This window comes from Callorhinchus milii, unplaced genomic scaffold (genome assembly GCF_018977255.1).
Source record: "Callorhinchus milii isolate IMCB2004 unplaced genomic scaffold, IMCB_Cmil_1.0 Scaffold1, whole genome shotgun sequence".
Lineage (NCBI taxonomy): Eukaryota > Metazoa > Chordata > Chondrichthyes > Chimaeriformes > Callorhinchidae > Callorhinchus > Callorhinchus milii.
In genome coordinates, this window is record NW_024704742.1 from 38,650,309 (window position 1) to 38,668,918 (window position 18,610).

General features: G+C 42.7%; 1 protein-coding gene across 2 annotated transcripts; it reads right to left on the reverse strand.

The window, feature by feature from the left end:
• Window positions 1-80: 80 nt before the first annotated feature.
• On the reverse strand, window positions 81-10,605 carry si:ch73-234b20.5 (uncharacterized protein LOC449923 homolog). 2 transcript variants are annotated; one of them, XM_007888972.2, is made up of 3 exons: window positions 10,527-10,599; window positions 6,989-7,147; window positions 81-649 (listed from the first exon to the last, which is right to left on the reverse strand). In XM_007888972.2, the coding sequence occupies exons 1-3, from the start codon at window positions 10,542-10,544 to the stop codon at window positions 506-508; spliced, it is 321 nt and encodes a 106-aa protein (XP_007887163.1). In that variant the 5' UTR covers window positions 10,545-10,599; the 3' UTR covers window positions 81-505. The 2 variants fall into 2 exon arrangements, with proteins under 2 accessions (XP_007887163.1, XP_042198217.1); XM_042342283.1 differs by lacking the exon at window positions 81-649 and adding an exon at window positions 3,796-4,042 and having other exon boundaries at window positions 10,527-10,605.
• Between the last annotated feature and the right edge of the window lie 8,005 nt (window positions 10,606-18,610).

Here is an 18,610-nt window from a genome sequence, read left to right on the forward strand (position 1 = left end):
GTATTGATTGTCCGTTGGAGGCTGAACAGCCCCTAAAGCAGTGGGGTCCAAATGTTTCTTGATTTATGCCTAAATCTATGTTATTTCTATGATCATTTTATTGACTAACCGAAAGGGGCACCACTGCCCTAAAGCTCTATATCGTAGCATGATCTTAACACCTTGAAGAGAGAGAATGTTGAGCTGTACAATAAATAACAGATATCCCCAGTCTGGGTGAAGGGGCAGAGATGAAAATGTCAGATATAACACAAGTTAATAACAATAATCCTTACATTTGAGTTGGTCTTCCTGCAAAATTGAATCAATAATGCAGAATTCCAACAAAGTGCATTTCAAATATAAATATTTTATTGTTGAACTATTAAAATTTGCTTTTTAAGGGATAGCATCAATACATTGCAGAAAAGCTGCATTATGTACAAGAAAGGTAAGAAGCTGGTCCATTGAAACAAAATGGAGGTTGAGGGAAGAGCAGGTGGGCAGTTGGGGGGTAGGTGTGCTCCTAGGTTGGAATGACCCCGGTAGCAAAGAGAATGATGAGGGTGATGACTATAGCTGTAATCACTAGGATGATGACCATCATTTTTGTGTTTTTCCACCACATCTTCCTTGCTATCTTGGTGGATGTTTTCTGAAATGAGTCAGCCTGCAAACAGATAGGATAGGGATCAGAGTGAGTGGCAACAGCATAAACCCACCTCCCTGAAACACATGAGCAGGCAACACCCAATGGTATGAGCAGTGAGGTATGGAAAGCCTCCCTCCTGGTCTTTGTCTCCCTCCCCACCCTTCATCACAGCTCTGGACCATTTCCCAAGTAAGGGAAAATCCTCCAAATTCCACCTACTAGACCATAAAAGTATTTTTTTCTTAAACATTTAAGGGTTCTTGCACACAATCAGTAGATTGTTTAATGCAGCCTTAATTTGGAAGCTAATTCTTTTTAACAACCACAGAAAAGATCTTCCAAATTATGACTGGATTTTAAGAATTTTCCACAATTCTGCGTGGATTAAAGTTTTAAGACAAAATGGTCTTGTGCCTCCATTGATCCCATTCTGCATGTGTGTGAAGATGGGTCAGGTGTGACTGATGCCTTTCAGTCTCTGAATGAGGTACACATGAAACCCCAAGTATACAACTATACCCCCAGTAGAACGACAAGAGTCAAAATGCGTTCAGGAAGAGGAAAGGAAATGATTGGAAAAGGACATTTGGCAGAGAGTGCAAAACAATCTTTGTTAGTGACCCACAAAGGTCTTTCTTACCACAATGACCTACAAATGGACAACTGCAGCATCTCACTGTGCCCATGTTCATTCAGTTTATTCACATGTTACAATTCCTGAGAAACTATTTTCTCCAGTTATAATGGAAGCAATTAAAAGAACTTGAAACAATGTTGAGAAAATAAAACAATAGTGACAAATCTACTGAAGGAAATGGTACCTCAAAACAGGTATCTTCATGAAGTCTAAACTGGGTTGTGCTAACAGCCCACAGGCTAGCTACATTCAAACACAACAAAAATGATTACAAGTGATCCTATAACCTGTATTGAATCATTATATATTAAAAATCACCTGTGAATATTTGAACATGATTAGCCCATGTGCTCATACCCCAATCTGTATTTTAGACCCCAAATGACCCAATTGCTGTCTTCTAACATATCCTTCCAGCAATTTTTAAAAATAAAAATGTTTTGTTGCATTGCACAAAAGCTCTGCCTGATCCCTGACTCTTTCATCTCTAACCTCTTGCAAGTAGCAGCCTCATTTCATTCTCTATTTTACTGATGCGGACAAATGCAAAATTATACATTTTGGGAGGAAGAATAAGCATATGTTGTTTGGTAAAGTATTAAAAGGAGTGGAAGAGGAAAGGGACTCGGCAGGAATTAATTTGCATAAATCCTTAAAGATGGGAAGGCAGGTGGACAAAGCTGTCAAAAAGCAAATGGAATCTTAGGTTTTATAAATAGGGGTATAGAATATAAAAGCAAACAGGTAAAGCTAAACTTATATAAATTGTTAGTTAGAATATTGTGTCCAGTATTGGTCACACCACTTTAGAAAAGATATCAAGGGGTGCAGTGGACATTTTACAGGGATAAGTGGTTTGGCCAATGAATGGAGGAACTGGGACTTTTTCCGCTGGAACAAAAGTTGAATGGTGATCTGATTGAGGCCTTTAAAATTATGAGGGCTTTAGATAGAGTCAGTGGGGAGAAATTATTTCACTGGAAATGAGTCAGAAAATAGAGGGCATCAATTTAATATAGGTAGTAAACAAGAAAATGGGGAGGATAGTTGAAAGTTTTTCACACAGAGTAGCCAAGATATGGCATTCTCGGCTGGGAGCGGTGTTTGAGGCAAAAACTATATTGGCCTTCAAGAGGGAACTAGACAAGATACCTTAAAAAGAGACAACTACAGGTGTGCGCAGAAATGGCAGGTAAATGGGTTTGAAAAGATTCTGTGCTATAAATTTCTATGGTTTTATGATACTCCCATAGACATTACCCCTCTGAAACCCTCCTTCCTTGTTCCTGCTAAGCTCCAGAATGGCAGCCAGGCTAGGCTTCCTCTTTGTAGTATTATTGTAGAAATCAAAGTAAACAAAGTGTTTCCTCCGTAAACTCATTCTTCTCCAAGATCTCAGGACTGTGGATCTCCTCTCTTTGCTTTGTCTTCCCTCCTGCAATCTGCAAGCTTTCAAGATTCGGACTTCTTCACAATTTATCTCATCTACTGTTCTGTTTAACTTTCTACCCTGTACTATGTGCCTTGGCCTGGCATCTAGCTTACTCAATAAAAGGTACAACAGAAATAGCATTGCTCTTTTTGCAGTCTGGTGTCCAATACGGAGATCCTGCCAATGTTACACATTGTAAAGGAAACAGCCAAGGTAAACAAAACTGACAGGAAACATTTTTCAGAGAATGAGTCTCCTCTCTCCCGACATCGTCACTTTCTTTCTCATACTGTATCACTCACTCTCTCTACACACACTCTCAGTCCACCATTTCCCCACTCTGCTTGTTTCTCGAATGTTTTCTGTCTCCCGCTCTCACGGGACTTGCATTTCCTCTTTGCTCAGTCAACATCCTGAAAGTCCCCCTCCTTGCCTCATTGTTCAATGATCCCCATCCGCTATGTAGATGATGCCTGAATACGCAGACAAAACCTTGATTTAATATCTTATCCGAAGGCTGAAGTAAGTTCTTACTCATAAAGATATGGTTTGACGTTTTTGACTGGGACCAAGGTTATCTGTGACTGGAGATTCCAGTGTCAATATCATACTCAGTTAACACAGTAACATAATGGGAAGTGCTCACATGGAATCATTAAGATTTGGTTACTAATATGAATTGCAAAATGATTTGAATATCTATTTGAAGTTGTTTAGAATAAGGACAACTGATGTGAGAGTAGAAGGATTCACCCTAGTGCAGTAGAGAGTGGCCTAAGAATTTACTTTATTAGGACAGAGTAAAGAAAGCTTTACCCTCTGGCCATTAGGAGAGCAATGACAGAAGGTTCAGCACAGAAAGAAGCTGTTTAATTCATCATGACTATGATGTCAGCTCCCCTTCTTTTAGCTGCTCAAATCCCATTGCCTTGCTGTTATTCCAGATCCTCTATTATCTTCATTCTATAAGTTTTATATCTAGTTTCCTGCTAAATGTTGTAATTGACTTATCTTCAGGTACATTGACGTGGTTGTAAAACTAGGTGAACATATTTCTAAAAATACATGTAAGTGAGAGTCACACAACCTCCTCTAATGTTCCTATCAATAAACTCAATTAAGTTAGTTAGAAGCGACCTACCTTTTAAAAACCACACTGGCTGTCCCTGATCAGTTCATACTTACCCAACTGCTCAGTTACTCTGTCCCTGGTGATGGATTCTAGTCATTTTCTCACTACTGATGTTAAACTCACCGGACCATATTTACTTTCTATTTGTCCCTTCCTCCCTTCTTGATTATTGGGTGACAATCTTCCTGTATTACTCTTGAATCCAGAGAGCTTTGAAAGAAGGGACAAACCAAGTAACTACAGTATCTCAGCATATTTGAACCCCTGACTCTCTGCTCTGTATGGCTCAGTTGGTTTATTTGCCCACTACACCCACTGAAAAGCGATCAGTTTTTTTAAAAAAATGATTGTTACATAATATTATGTAAGGGCAGTGGTTTGGAATCAGGACTTCAAGGAACAAGGCTACTTCCATCGTCCGTTGTTTTAATGAAAATACGTTCTGTAATTAGGTAAGCAGGATGCATCCCTCCAGGGAGAGAGTGTGCATTCCATTCCACCAATCTACCTCTGGAATGTGAGGTGGGATCCATGGAATTCTCAGTTTGGTTTGGATCCCCTTAAGTATGGTGATGGATGTCCACATGTGTCAGACCCCCCCAAAAAAAATTAATGAGAAACTCGAATGAAGGGGAAATACTCACAGAGCAGGACACCAACCAAGATTGGAAACAAAGAGGAGAGGAGATTAGACAAAATAAAGAAATATTTGTTCGATGATTTCCACCTTGGGCTTAAGAAGTTTGCAGATGGTAGGAGGAAGGGAATAGTGAGGGAATCATAGAATCATCGAATTGCAACACACACGGAAGCCATTCAGACCATTGTGCTTGTTCCAACTTAGTCACTGAAGCTAACTCCTCCAATCCTAGTCCTCTGCTCTTTCCCTGTACACATTTACATTTTTTCTCTCTTCATTTATTCAATCCCTTTTTGAATGTTCTGGTTTCGAAGACTGAGGGAAGTGAGAGGTTTGGTTCGATATTTAAAGTTATCAAGGGATATTTTTGTTAGGACACCTCCACAGTCAAATCGCAGTGTGCCTGAAACTTGCGGATTTAATGATTGAGGCAAAAGTATATTTTACAACAAGTTCAATCTGCCACTCTAATAAACTCTTGGCCTGGGTCACAACAGTCAGGCGTTGAATGGAGGCTGGGACTTCCTACAGGCAGGAGACAGAAGAGAAGTGTGGTGTCAGCTGCTGTCATACACATGCTAATCGCAGAATCAGGCTGTGAATGACACGCTCTTTGACAGAAACACCAACAACAACAGATGAAGAATTGGTCTTAAGGCAATTTTGAAGGTGCAGAGGGAAGGGAGAATGGTGGAGGGATACTGGAATGGAATTCCAGAGAACTGGAGCAGAGTGGCTGAAAGCTTGCCCAATGATGGTTGGGTGGAGCGGGCAGGGAATGTGAAGCATGTTTGCTGAACAAATGCAGCAGCCAGGGCTGTCGGGTCGCAGGAAGTCACAGGAGCTCAAGCTCCAATGTGAGGCTGGAACTCACAACCTTCTGACCCAGAGGAGAGAGTGCTGGCAACTGAGCCAAGTCGACAGCTGATATGACATTGATATCTAATTTCCATAATCAAGTGTTACTGCACACAGAACAGGGTTAGAGCAACCAATTAGAGCGGCACTGCCAAGCTCAGGAGTGTAACATTGCTGAAACAGGATGAAAAAACATTCAGGATAAAGATAATCTTGAGATGCTACGCTCTGCTAATTTTGTAGCCACCATTCCTGCGGGAAATGTAATTGTTTAAAACACTACTAATGGTAGAAAGGGAATTTCCAAACAATTGGCTGTAAAGAACATTTTTTTTTTAAAAAAGGAAACTGCAAATCCTATGTCAATGGGATTGCAGTTTCCCAACGGCAATAATTATTTTTAAAAACTAATTAGGTGAAAGCAATGCAATATTTTTTTTTCTTTGAAAACAAATGACCTTGGTTACAAAATAGTTTACAGCTACGCCAACATACCTGAAAGCCACGTCAATTACAACATTTAACAGGGAGTTAGACAAAATCAGTTGAAGAATGAAGATGTGAAATGCTATGGGGAAGGAACAGGGGAATGGGACTAGAGTGGATAGTTCCAGTGGGAAAGATTGCACCAGCACATGCACTATAAATTAATGGCCATCTCTGTGGTGAAATGGCTAAGATTTCCCAGTGGGTAAAGCTACTTCTTAGTACAGCACTAAGCCATTTAGTGAGGAGCAATTCCACCTGGGGCTAACATTACTCTTATTTATGTAGTATTAGAGCATTCAAGAGTTTGGCAAATTGTCAAATTCAGTCTTAACTTTGAAATTTGTCTTCTGTAGGCTCTTATAACAACTTATGAGTATCAGCAGCAGCTGGCCTTGTGACCATGGCAGGAGGTAGTCAGACCCAATCCTGAGCCACCCTGTATCATGTACATGTCCTGCAAAGGAACTGGATTGCAGTAGGAAAGTGCTGCTCTCATTTTTCTCCAGTCTAAAGGTGCTGAGGCCAGTTGAAGTGACACTTTGACCAATATCAGACAATTCAGCACAGACTGGATAAAACCTGTAGATTCCTGCCTGGTTGACTTGACTGAATTCCACTCAATTCCAGGGGTATTGAGATGAAAGTCTTTTTTCTGTTTGCTATCAAATTGGACCATCTCAATCCAAGGTGTCTACGCAGCAAAAGATGCTGAACATTCAGCACAAATCAAGCAATCTAATGGAAATGTTACATTGTACAATAAGGGGTGCGCTGTGCCTGAACTGGGAGACTGTATAACTGTGCTGTGTCTAAACTATGATTGATGCACTGGGCAGACTGAGATGGATGTTCTTGAAATGTTCCACCAGCTAATACCATTAGACAGCATTTATATTCAAGTATATACACAAACATATTTAAACATGCAACTAACTAACTGTGTGCACACATCTATGGCGCTGGTACAGCACTCACAGAACACACATAAAACCAAATTATTGTATTCATAAAAAGGAGTGGGAAACCAGAAAACATCCCCAACACTCTGAGGCTTTGGTCACACTCAGGACACCCATGAACACACACACACACACACACACATACTAGGCAGGCAGATAGTTTTGAAGACTTCACTAAAACAGATGAGCTGTTGAAAAGCATCTCCTCACCGTTGCCTGGAGATCATCAGTTTTGACGATCAGGTCATCCAGCTTCTCGCCTCTTTCCAAAACTTTGTCAATGTTTTGTCTCATGATGCCGCTGACATCATCGACTTGATCCTGCAGATCGGACAACTTGTCTGGGTTTGGATCCACAACATAACTCGCCTGCCAAGAAAGGAATCACTTTCAGTGCAGTTGTGAAAGGCTCAGTCAAATTATTACAAAAATAAACTAAAAGTTAACTTAAAAATCATCCCTAAGTCCAGAAACCTGATTGATGGATATGTTCAAGTCAATGTGTTTCCAGAGTGGAATTCTCTCGAGTCTAAGTGATTTGGCTGATTCACTTCCAGTAACCTGAAGGTTAATAATAATAATAATCCTTGCATTTGATACAGCGCCTTATCACGTTTGGAAACATCTCAAATAATAATCCCTCCAAAACCAAAAACAATAATAAATTGGTCATTTTCAATCTACGACTGTTTGTGGGACATTGCTGTGCACAATTGGCTGCCGCGTTCACCCACAAATATACAGTCAATTCACTTTACAGTGTGTTCTGTGAAGCGCTTTGGGACGTCCTCCCGACGTGAAAAGCGCTATATCAAATGCAAGGATTGTTATTATTATAAAACGCTCAAAGAATATATTGTAAAATGGAGTGACTGTGTGTTTTGTGGGCGAAATGCAATTTCCCCATTCGTAACTCAAAATATTTATAATAACAATACAAAATATTTATTAAGGAATGCCAGTTTACTTCAAGCTTCACGTCCCCTGTGAACGAGTCGGATCTGCAGTTTAGATCCAATGTATTAAAATTCCTCCTTGGCCACTCTCCCTGTGGCTCTGCAGGTAAACACAACAACTTACATCTAGTATCTTTTATCTAGTAGTAAGTAAGAACTCACTTGTTAGTCGATTGGCGGATCGCTTTCCGGGGATAATAATCCCTTCAAAATAATTATAGTTTGGTCACTCAATCCACGACTGTTTGTGGGACGCTGCCGCATTTCGCCCACAAATATACAGTCAATTCACTTTACAGCATATTCTGTGAAGCGCTTTGAGATGTCGAGAAGACGTGAAAAGCGTTATATCAAATACAACGATTATTATTATTATTATTATTACATTTGTATAGTGTTCTTTATGTAGAATAAGGGCAGGGACGAGAGCCATGGAAGAGGTGACCAAAGGCATGACCAAAGTAGTTTTTAAGCTGGCACTTAAAGACAGAGAGGGGATGAGACAGGGAGTCGAGGGGGTGAGTTTCAGAGGTTAGGGGCGTAGAAACAGAAAGTTCAGCCTCTGTTGGTAGGGCGGATATGCCACCTGGTGGGATACAAACCAGTAAAGATCCCAGCTTTGATGCCCAGTCCATGCTGAGTTAGCTGATCTCAGGCAGGGCTGCCATTATTAATCCTTACATTTGATATAGCACGGTTTAAGTTGTCATGACATCTCCAAGAGCTTCACAGGATTAACTGTAAGTAGATTGTGAGATGTGTATTTTGGGTATACGTTAAACCTGTGTATGAGACTTTAAACCAACGGGACCTCGGTTTAATGTCTCATCTGAAGGAGGTACCTCCAACAATGCAACACCCCCCAGCACTGCATTGCAGTGACATCTTAATTGTGATTTCAAGTCCCAATGTGGGGCTTGAACCCACAACCCTCTGACTCACAGCAAGTGTGCTACCACTATGCCAGGCTGACACACAAGAGGGTCACTAGTATTGGGTTCAAGACTCCTGGTTCATTAAGATGAGAAAAAAATCAACCAGAGCTCCAGCTCTTTCTCCCTCTCCTGAGACCCCTGCTGGAAACAGTGTGGATATGCATTCTGAGTGAGGAGAGGATAATAATAATAATAATCCTTGCATTTGATATAGCGCTTTTCACGTCGGGAGGACGTCCCAAAGTGCTTCACAGAACACACTGTAAAGTGAATTGACTGTATATTTGTGGGCGAACGCGGCAGCCAATTGCGCACAGCAATGTCCCACAAACAGTTGTAGATCGAAAATGGCCAATTTATTATTGTTTTTGGTTTTGGAGGGATTATTATTAGGCTCTGTGTGGAGTAAGGAAACTTGCCCAAGGTTTCGCCCTCTGCCTGGAATTGAACTCAGGTCTCTCGCTTGCAAAGCGAGTGCTCTAACCACTGAGCTACAGGACTCCAAAGGATGAGGCTTGGCGACATTGTGCCCTCACTATCTGGGTTCACACATAAAGGTCACTTGGTTGAGGTATGGGAGGGTGTCCGATGAAGATGGAACAATAAGGTGGTGTTTTCAGGAAAGGAGGAGTCAGCCTGCACAGGCTACAGATCATCCAGAACTTTGCAGACCGTGTCCTCTCCCACACCAGGCTCTGCGACCCTATCACCCCCATCCTCACCCAACTCCACTGGCTTCCCATCACACAGAGGATACAGTTCAAGATCCTGGTCCTCACCTTCAAAGCCCTCCATGGTCTTGCTCCCCACTACCTGTGCAACCTCCTTACCCCCTACCATCCTGTTCAGTCCCTCCGCTCAGCGGGCTCTGGCCTGCTTCATGTCCCCACCATTGGCCACTTTGTGCCACACTGCCCCACCCTCTGGAGCCCCATTCCGCAGTCCCTCCACCTCGCCCCCTCCCTCTCCACTTTCAAGACCCGTCTCAAGACCCTCCTCTTCAACCGTGCTTTCGATCTTCCCGCTTCCCCCCATGCCCTCCACCCTCACGCACTCTGACCCCCAGCTCGGGCCCGTAACTCTGTCTGTCAAGTGCCTTGGGACTTCCTCCCGACGTGAAAGGCGCTATACAAATGTCATTTTGTTGTTGCTGTTGTGAGGAGGGGAATCCTTATCCGAGTGTCTTTGAGTATATGCAGCATTGAAATGACAATGGAACAAATAACAATTTGACATGTGAAGAATCAGCAGGGTTCAGTGGCTTATATACAGGGTGACCAAAAAGTCGTGATACCATTACAATGTCTAATAAATCTTAAAGAAATGATAATTTTTTTTAGATAATAGGGAAGCTGAAAAATAGGCCTTTTTGGTCCAAATTACAAAAGCAAACAAAGCTTTGAGGAGGCGCTGTCTGTGCCAGGGAGGAAATAAACAGCCGAACATCACTTTGTCTCTCATGTGAATCATGCAAAGACAAGTTGCCACAAGGTAGAGCTGCCTTAGTCAGGCCTTTGCCAGAGTTTGCTTGTTTTTCACCTTTTTCCCAAAGACTTTCCAATAAAGACCAGCAGTGCCCCCTGTAAACTGTTCACAGTTTCACAAACAAGATCGACAAACAGAGGTAAACAACATGCCACGTCAGGAGAATTAAAACACCAAAACAAAGCTAAACACTGTAATTTCTTACTTCAGGCTACAGTATTCTTACTCGTGTTTCTATCTAATCTGTTAACCTCTCATTTATTAAGTAAAATCAGGATCCTATGTCGAATTGTCATGGCAATTATTCTCTAACAAAGCTGGTGACTCAGTCTCTCCCCGGACTGAGGTTTCTCTCTAGAGCAACACGCTTACCTTATACACACCCTCCATTGAAAGTCGATATTTTATTCTACTCAATGGCAGCCGCTTTGTCAAACAAACGCGTCTGCCTTCCGATAATGTGCAAACTTACCATTGTTTCTCTCTCAAAGTTGAGTGCGACACAGAAAACCCACGAGTTAATATTTGACTCAGGCGAGGGGAGTCTCGATGAGACCAGAGACTGTAGAGAGTGAGCTGTGCGGTGACTTCCCTCTGCTGGGTCTAGTGATGCGCAACCCCTGACATTGCCTGTTAGTGGGTCAATCACAGCCCCATTTCAGCCCGGTGAAGCTCTCCCTACTTGCCGGGTATTTACTACACAGCAGCAGTAAATACTGTGTGTGCATCATGACCCAGCCCCTCAGAAACCAACCCGGCCCCACGACAGGCAGCAGCTGGCTTCCTTGCTCATTCCCTCATGATCATCTTCACCTACCATTGCAGATGCTGCTATACCCAGTGAGATGTCGGAAGTTCACCTAGCTTATGGGAAGGGGCAACGGCAAACTCTTGGCAAACCTGAAGCAAAAGGAATAAAACATAGAATTACATACAACATTAAAGCATGGGAAAAAGGCCATTTGGCTAGACTAATCTGTGCTGGTGTTTCCACCCCACACCAGCATCCATCCCTCCTATTCCCCTCACCTGATTCCCTCTATTCCACTCTCTCTCATCTATGCATCAAGTTATGTCTTAAATACATTGACTATTCTTGTGCTTCATCCACAGCTTCCTGCAGTGAGTCGGTTGATCTCTTTGCATGGGGTTGTAGGGAAGCAAACAAAAGAAAAAAACTTACATCGTCTTGTCACATCAAAAAGTCTCAAAGTGCTTCACATGTACTTACTGTCATGTTTAGTGACTGTTTTTGTAGAGACCTGGCAGCTATTTTGTACCAGCAATATCCACCACTCAATATTATTATTCTTTTATTATTCAGTTATTGGCAGATGAAGAAGAGGCTCAGAATAATATAATTATGTGGATAATAATGAGGATGAACGACTGACTATGCTGATACTTCAGTCATATGTACTGTGTATTTGTGCCGCCTGTAGGATTCAGTCTGGGTCTGACAAATGATTAACCTCTGGAGGACACAGTACAACTTGAACTTTGCACCTAAAGTACAGTTTCTGTCAGAACCTAACAGGAGCTCTACTTATTCCCAGGAAAACACATTGACATCATGATTAAAGAACCCTTCACTTGTTCTAACTAGCTTTTTGCTGTTTAACAGTGGGAGTGAGCAATGGGAGCCAGCAATCGATGTGAACACCTAGACCGATTCCCAGATGGTGAAGTGCAGGCCTGGATCAGGGGTTGTTAAGAGGGGATTTAATAAAGGCTTTCTGAAATACGGTTGGTTCTGATAATGATAAATAGAGCAAGGAGGGCATTGGAAAATCCAGTGAAAATACTTGTTGATAAATATTGAGTAAAGGCAGCATTGGGCTGAGCTAAGAACACGCATTGACCAGTCACACACACTTGAATGTATAGGAGCTGATGGCAGTCACTGACAAACCCCAGCAAGTCAACATGTTCAGCAGGGAAAGTGGGGCTAGAATTGGTGGAGGGAGAGAAAATTAGGTCAGGAAGGTAAGGACGTCTGCATAAAAGTACAAAGCAAATAAAACAAGAGATAGAGGATGAATTACACATTCCTCATTCTCAAATGTCTACAGATTGAAAAGTAAAAAGTCTCACTTACACCAGTGAAGCTATTATGAACAATCAAACAAAGGCAGCACAAATGCTGTGTTGTTCAACACTGTCTCTCCAGTGCTTAAATATGTTGCATTATCAGTAGTTGTATATACAAACAGATACTGTATATAATAATGATAATAATCCTTATATTTGGCATAGCCCCTTTCATGTCAGGAAGACGTCTCAAAGTGCTTCACAGGATATATTGTAAGGTGCAGCGACTGTGTGTTTTGTGCGTAAACACAATAGCCAATTTGGACACTTTGTGCAGCAGCTAATGTCCTGAACTCCTGCCAGTTTTTAGTGTCTGTTTATTGGAGATAAACTCTCCTTTTTAATATCTATATGCTCCTGCTTGCAATGGCATCCTCAGGCATGGAGTCAATTTCCACAAGTATGCAGATAACACTTTCTCTGGCTCTACCTTCGATTCCAAGACCACTGCTGTTCTGACTGAGTCTGTCAGTCACCAATTGCTGGATAAGAGCTAACTTTCTCCAGTTGAATGTTGACAAGACAGAGGCCTGCCTGGTTGACTCCTGTCAGTTCAGACATTGACTAGTAATCTCATGGAGTCAGTGCGGAACCTCAGTGTTTTGTTCGACACCCACTTATTCTTTAAACACCATAACAGTGCTCTGACCCATTCAACTTTGCCCACCTCTGTAACATTGCCCACCTCCAACACTCCCTCTGCCCTTGGGCACGGAGACCCTTATACACATATTCATCATGGCCAGGATTGACGCCACCTACCCTCTGCTTGTCGGACTCCTTCCTCCATCAGCTGCAGACCATTTAGAACTCTACAGTTCGTGTCCCACACCGGGCTCAATATGCCCATACCCCCATCATCGCCCGGTTGCACTGGCGCCCATCCCCCAGAAGATAGAGTTCAAGATCCTCATCCTCACCTTGGAGCTCGCTGCTTTGCTATCCCTCAGAAATTGTGTAATTTCCCCAATAACTGGAGTCCTGTAGCTCAGTGGTTGGAGCAAGCGAGCGGACCTGGGTTCGATTCCTGGCAGGGTGAAATGTTGGGCAAGTTTACTTACTCCACACGCCTCTGTTTACCTAGCAGTAAGTGGGAACCCGGTTATTAGTCAATTGACGGATGGCTTTTCTGGGGGTAATAATTTCTTTAAAAAAATTGTTCACTTCAATCCAGGACTGTTTGTGGGACACTGCTGTGCGCAATTGGCTGCTGTGTTTCATCAACAAAATATGCAGTCAATTCACTTTACAGTATATTCTGTGAAGCGCTTTGAGACATCTCGATCAAATGCAAGGATTGTATCTATATGGATCTTTTGAACCCCGTAAACTACACTCTGTTTTGCTGTAAAGGATTTTGGTACAAAAACTTCTAAAAGACTGATGTCAAAACCCATGACCCAACGGAATTTCGATCCCATAGTGAGCAGCGTGCCGGGTGGTTGGGAGAGCGGTCACCCCTGAGTTTAACAACAATGCCTCAAAGTCACTCTTCAAAAGCAGTGGTTAGTTCCAAGTTAATTGTTACCTTGACAATCTTTCTAGCATACAAAATCAATTTTGCTAGAGCAAACGAAACTCTGAGGAGGTGCATAGCAGATTGAATGTGTCAGAGGATTGGGCCTGCATTGGTAGATAAGACTCCTAAAATAGTTTGGACTATTTGCATATTATACAAAGTTTAATCTTTTTTGGGTGCCAATTTCTCCCCTCCTGAAGGCATGGACCCACGCAAAGGAACACAATGACCTACCAGCTGCCCTCGGGGGGAATGCTTCTTGTGTGCCTTCACAAGAGTTAAAGGTCCCACAGTTTGAAAAGAGAAGTTTTCCCTGGTGTCCTGGGCCAACATTTTCCAGATAAATTGGTCATTCATCTCATGGCTGTTTGTAATAATCCTTGCTTTTAAAATAACTCCTTATCACATTGTCGAGACGTCTCAAAGTGCTTCCCACGATAATCTGCATAATGGTGTTACTGTGTTTATTTTGTGGGTGAATGTGGCAGCCAGTTTGTGCAAAGCAATGCCTCACAAACAGTGAGGAAGTGAGTGACCAATTTTATTTGGGTGGGGGGGTGGTGCAGGATTGTTGGCTGTGACAAAAGGAGTAACTCCCTTCTCCTTTCGAATGGGATCTTTAATGTCCACCTGGACAAGCAATCAGGACCTGGGTTTAACGTCTCATCTGAAGGACAGCACCTCCGTCAATGCAACAACCCCCAGCACTGCAAATGGTACATCATCTTCGATTATATAGGTTCCAAATCCCAACCTGGGGCCTTGCTGGTGTAAAATGGCTTCTGGGTTTGCCTGCAAAATCAGTCACTATAATCGACTATAAAATATGAAGATTTAAACTATTACTGTAAAGTGCTTCAAGACATTTCAGGGTGAGAGCATTATAAAATGAAAGTTCTTTCTTTCTGCCATGACAGTCCACAGGCAATTCAATTGTGGAGGCATCAAATCCAACACTGGCCAGCCAGTTGGTGGCCCTGAGAAGGAGTCCTAGCTTACTTCTCTCTTGATCCTGGGCATTCAAGCTAAATACAGAGGCCTGGATTTCATCCCACAATCTTCCGTGTCCGTATGACTTAGTGCTATACCACGCTTTTACCCATTAAGCCATGGGGAAATGAACTCCCAACCTGTTTGTGAAATGTATTACAGGAAGCTTGTGTATGTTACCAATATTGCTGTGTTTACACAGTAGATAATAGTAATAAAAAATTGATGTGTCCGTTTATTAGGTCCTTTGTTTCCCTTTAATCATGAACAACAGTTAGTAGCCACTGTCAAGCCTGTCTCATCCACAAACCAGGACAATTCATTGTGGATTCTACCCCACCCTCCAATTTTATGCCCTGTGGTAAAGTTCTGCATTATAATAATAATCCTTACATTTGTACTGTGTTGTGAACCTTACATTTGATAAGAGCGCCTTATCACATCTTCGAGACATCTCAAAGCGCTTCACAGAACATTCTGTAAACAGAATGTCTGTCAGACATGAAGTCCTGGATGAAAGCTAAATTTCTTCAGTTGAACGTCAACAAGACTGAGGATCTCCTGAATGGCTCCCGTCAGCGCCTCCACACTTCAGGCGCTGACAGCATCTCCGTCCACGGTTGCACACTCCACCTTTCTAAGCCAATCCGGAACCTTGGTATCTTGTTTGACCCTCAACTATCCTTTGTACCCCACATCCGTGCCATCGCCCGTCTCCACCACTGTCTCACACCGCAGGTCACCGAAACCCTCATACACGCATTCATAACATCGAGGCTTGACTATGCAAACTCCTTGCTTGTTGGCCTCCCCAACTGCTCGCTCCATAATTTGCAGATCATTCAGAACTCTGCAGCTCGTGTCCGCTCCCGCACCAGGCTCCGTGACCCTATCACCCCTATCCTCGCCTGACTCCACTGGCTTCCCATCACACAGAGGATACAGTTCAAGATTCTGGCCCTCACCTTCAAAGCTCTCCCTGGTCTTGCTCCTCCCTATTTCTGCGACTTCCTAACCCTTTAACATCCTGCCCGCTCCCTCTATTGAGCGGGCTCAGGCCTGCTTCACATCCCCTGCCTCGCCAATGGTGGGCGGGCTTTGTGCCACTCTGCCCCACCTTCTGGAACTCCATCCTGCAGTCCCTCCACCTCGCCCCTCCCTTGCCTCCTTCAAGACCCATCTCAAGACCTTCCTCTTTGACCGTGCTTTCGATCACCATGCTTCCCCCCCCTGCCTTCCACCCTCCCCGATCCCGACCCCCAGCTCAGGTCCGAAACACTGACTGTCCAGCGTCTTGGGACGTCCTCCTGACTTGAAAGGTGCTATACAAATGTAATTTTGTTGTTGTTGTAAAGTGAATTGACTGTGTATTTTGTGAGCGAATTGCGCATAGCAGTGTCCCATAAACAGTTGTGGATAGTGACCAAATTGTTATTTAATTAAAAAAATCATTGTTTTGAAGGGATTATTACCCCCGGAAAAGCAATCCGCCAACAACTGGGCACCTACTTACTGCAACGTAAACAGAGATGTGTAGAGTAAGGAAACTTGCCTAATGTTTTCCTTTGCCTGGGAATTGAACCCAGGTCTTCTCACTTGCGGGGCAAGTGCTCTAACCACTGAACTACAGGACTCCACAAATGATCCCCCCCAAATAAATAAGTAATACTCCATCTCCACAACTCCACCCTGGTCTGTTGTCTGCTTAAGGGGGGAGAGCCTTGTGCTGCTTTCAGACATCCTCCTGTATCAGAAACATCCTACTGTGCCTCTAGTGCCATCTCCAGCCAGTATGAGAAAATAATATTTATATACACACTGATTGATCACAGGTACACACACACTCACTGATCACAGATATACACACACTCACTGATCACAGTTTTACACACTCACTGATCACAGGTACACACTTACTCACTGATCACAGTTATACACACACACTGATTACAGATATACACCATCACTGATCACAGATATACACACTCATTGATCACAGGTACACACACACAATCACAGTTATACACACTCACTGATCACAGATATACACACTCACTGATCACAGATATACACATTCACTGATCACAGATATACACTCATTGATCACAGGTACACACACACAATCACAGTTATACACACTCACTGATCACAGATATACACACTCACTGATCACAGATATACACACTCACTGATCACAGATATACACACTCACTGATCACAGATATACACTCATTGATCACAGGTACACACACACAATCACAGTTATATACACTCACTGATCACAGATATACACACTCACTGATCACAGATATACACACTCACTGATCACAGATATACACACTCACTGATCACAGATATACACACTCACTGATCACAGATATACACCATCATTGATCACAGATATACACTCATTGATCACAGGTACACACACACAATCACAGTTATACACACTCACTGATCACAGATATACACACTCACTGATCACAGATATACACACTCACTGATCACAGATATACACACTCACTGATCACAGATATACACCATCATTGATCACAGATATACACTCATTGATCACAGGTACACACACACAATCACAGTTATACACACTCATTGATCACAGGTACACACACTCACTGATCACAGATATACACACTCACTGATCACAGATATACACACTCAATGATTACAGGTACACACACACAATCACAGTTATACACCCACTCACTGATCACAGGTACACAGAAATTCACTGATCACAGATACACACACACTCACTAATCATAGTTACACACACACTCACTGATCACAGGTACAGACCCACTCACTGATCACAGGTACACACTCCTCACCTCACTGATGACATGGTCCCCTCTCCGCTAATGGGCATACAACCTGAGAGACCTGAACTGAAATAACGTCCATTAGAAAATGTCAAAAGTAGCCTCAGTGTCTCCTGCAGATCCCAATGGCTTCAGTGAGGCTGTGTCCCCAGTGCTGTCCTCTGGCTCTGGCAGTCAGGGAGTTGTTGTGGATGTGGCTCTGATCCTCACTGGACACCAGAAACAATCCCCAGTAACAGCTGTGGAACCCACATTCATAAGATGCAGCTCAGGTCAGTTATAGCATCTCACAGAGAGCACAAGCTGCTGATCTCAAAATCAGCCTCAAAACAGTAGTTTGTCACAAATTCCACATTCACTTCGACTTCTTGAATCCCAAAGACTGAGGTTTATTCTCTGCCCATTAACCAACCGGCTTGAATTGTGCAAGTTAGCCTGATGTCAGTAAGACAGCGCTGGCCTATCTTTCCCAGTCAACCCAAGTCCCATCGCTCTCTCTGCCCAATAACTTTAAGACCTAAACCCCCATCTCCTGGCTAAAGCTCCTGCTGTATTCCTTATCTAACAGATGTAGTCTTATTAATTGTCCTCATTCACCATTTCTCCCGACATCGCCTGCACTTTCTTTTTTGTACTCTTTCTAATTCTAATATTAATACTGCTACTGGGTGTTGGTGTTTCTACTGTTTGATCAGGAGAAATGAGGGAAAACTCAATAAAGGGAGCAGTGCGCAGTGTAATACACTATTTGACTTTTCCCCTGTAATATTTTAAACTGCCCTTTGGTATTCTCAGCCTGTCCCTATTTCGGCAACTGATTTTATTTTACATTTGGAACGTGCTTGCTTGGTCCTTGTTCATACAAAGTGGTCAAGGATCGGTTTGTTGTCTTGCATATTGTTTTTCTAAACATATAAATATGTAAACACGTAAACAATGTAGTTTTCTACGATACTTGTCCTGATATAACGGCCTTGCTCCCTGTGATCTCTTCTCTTGTTCCCAACTCTGAGTCT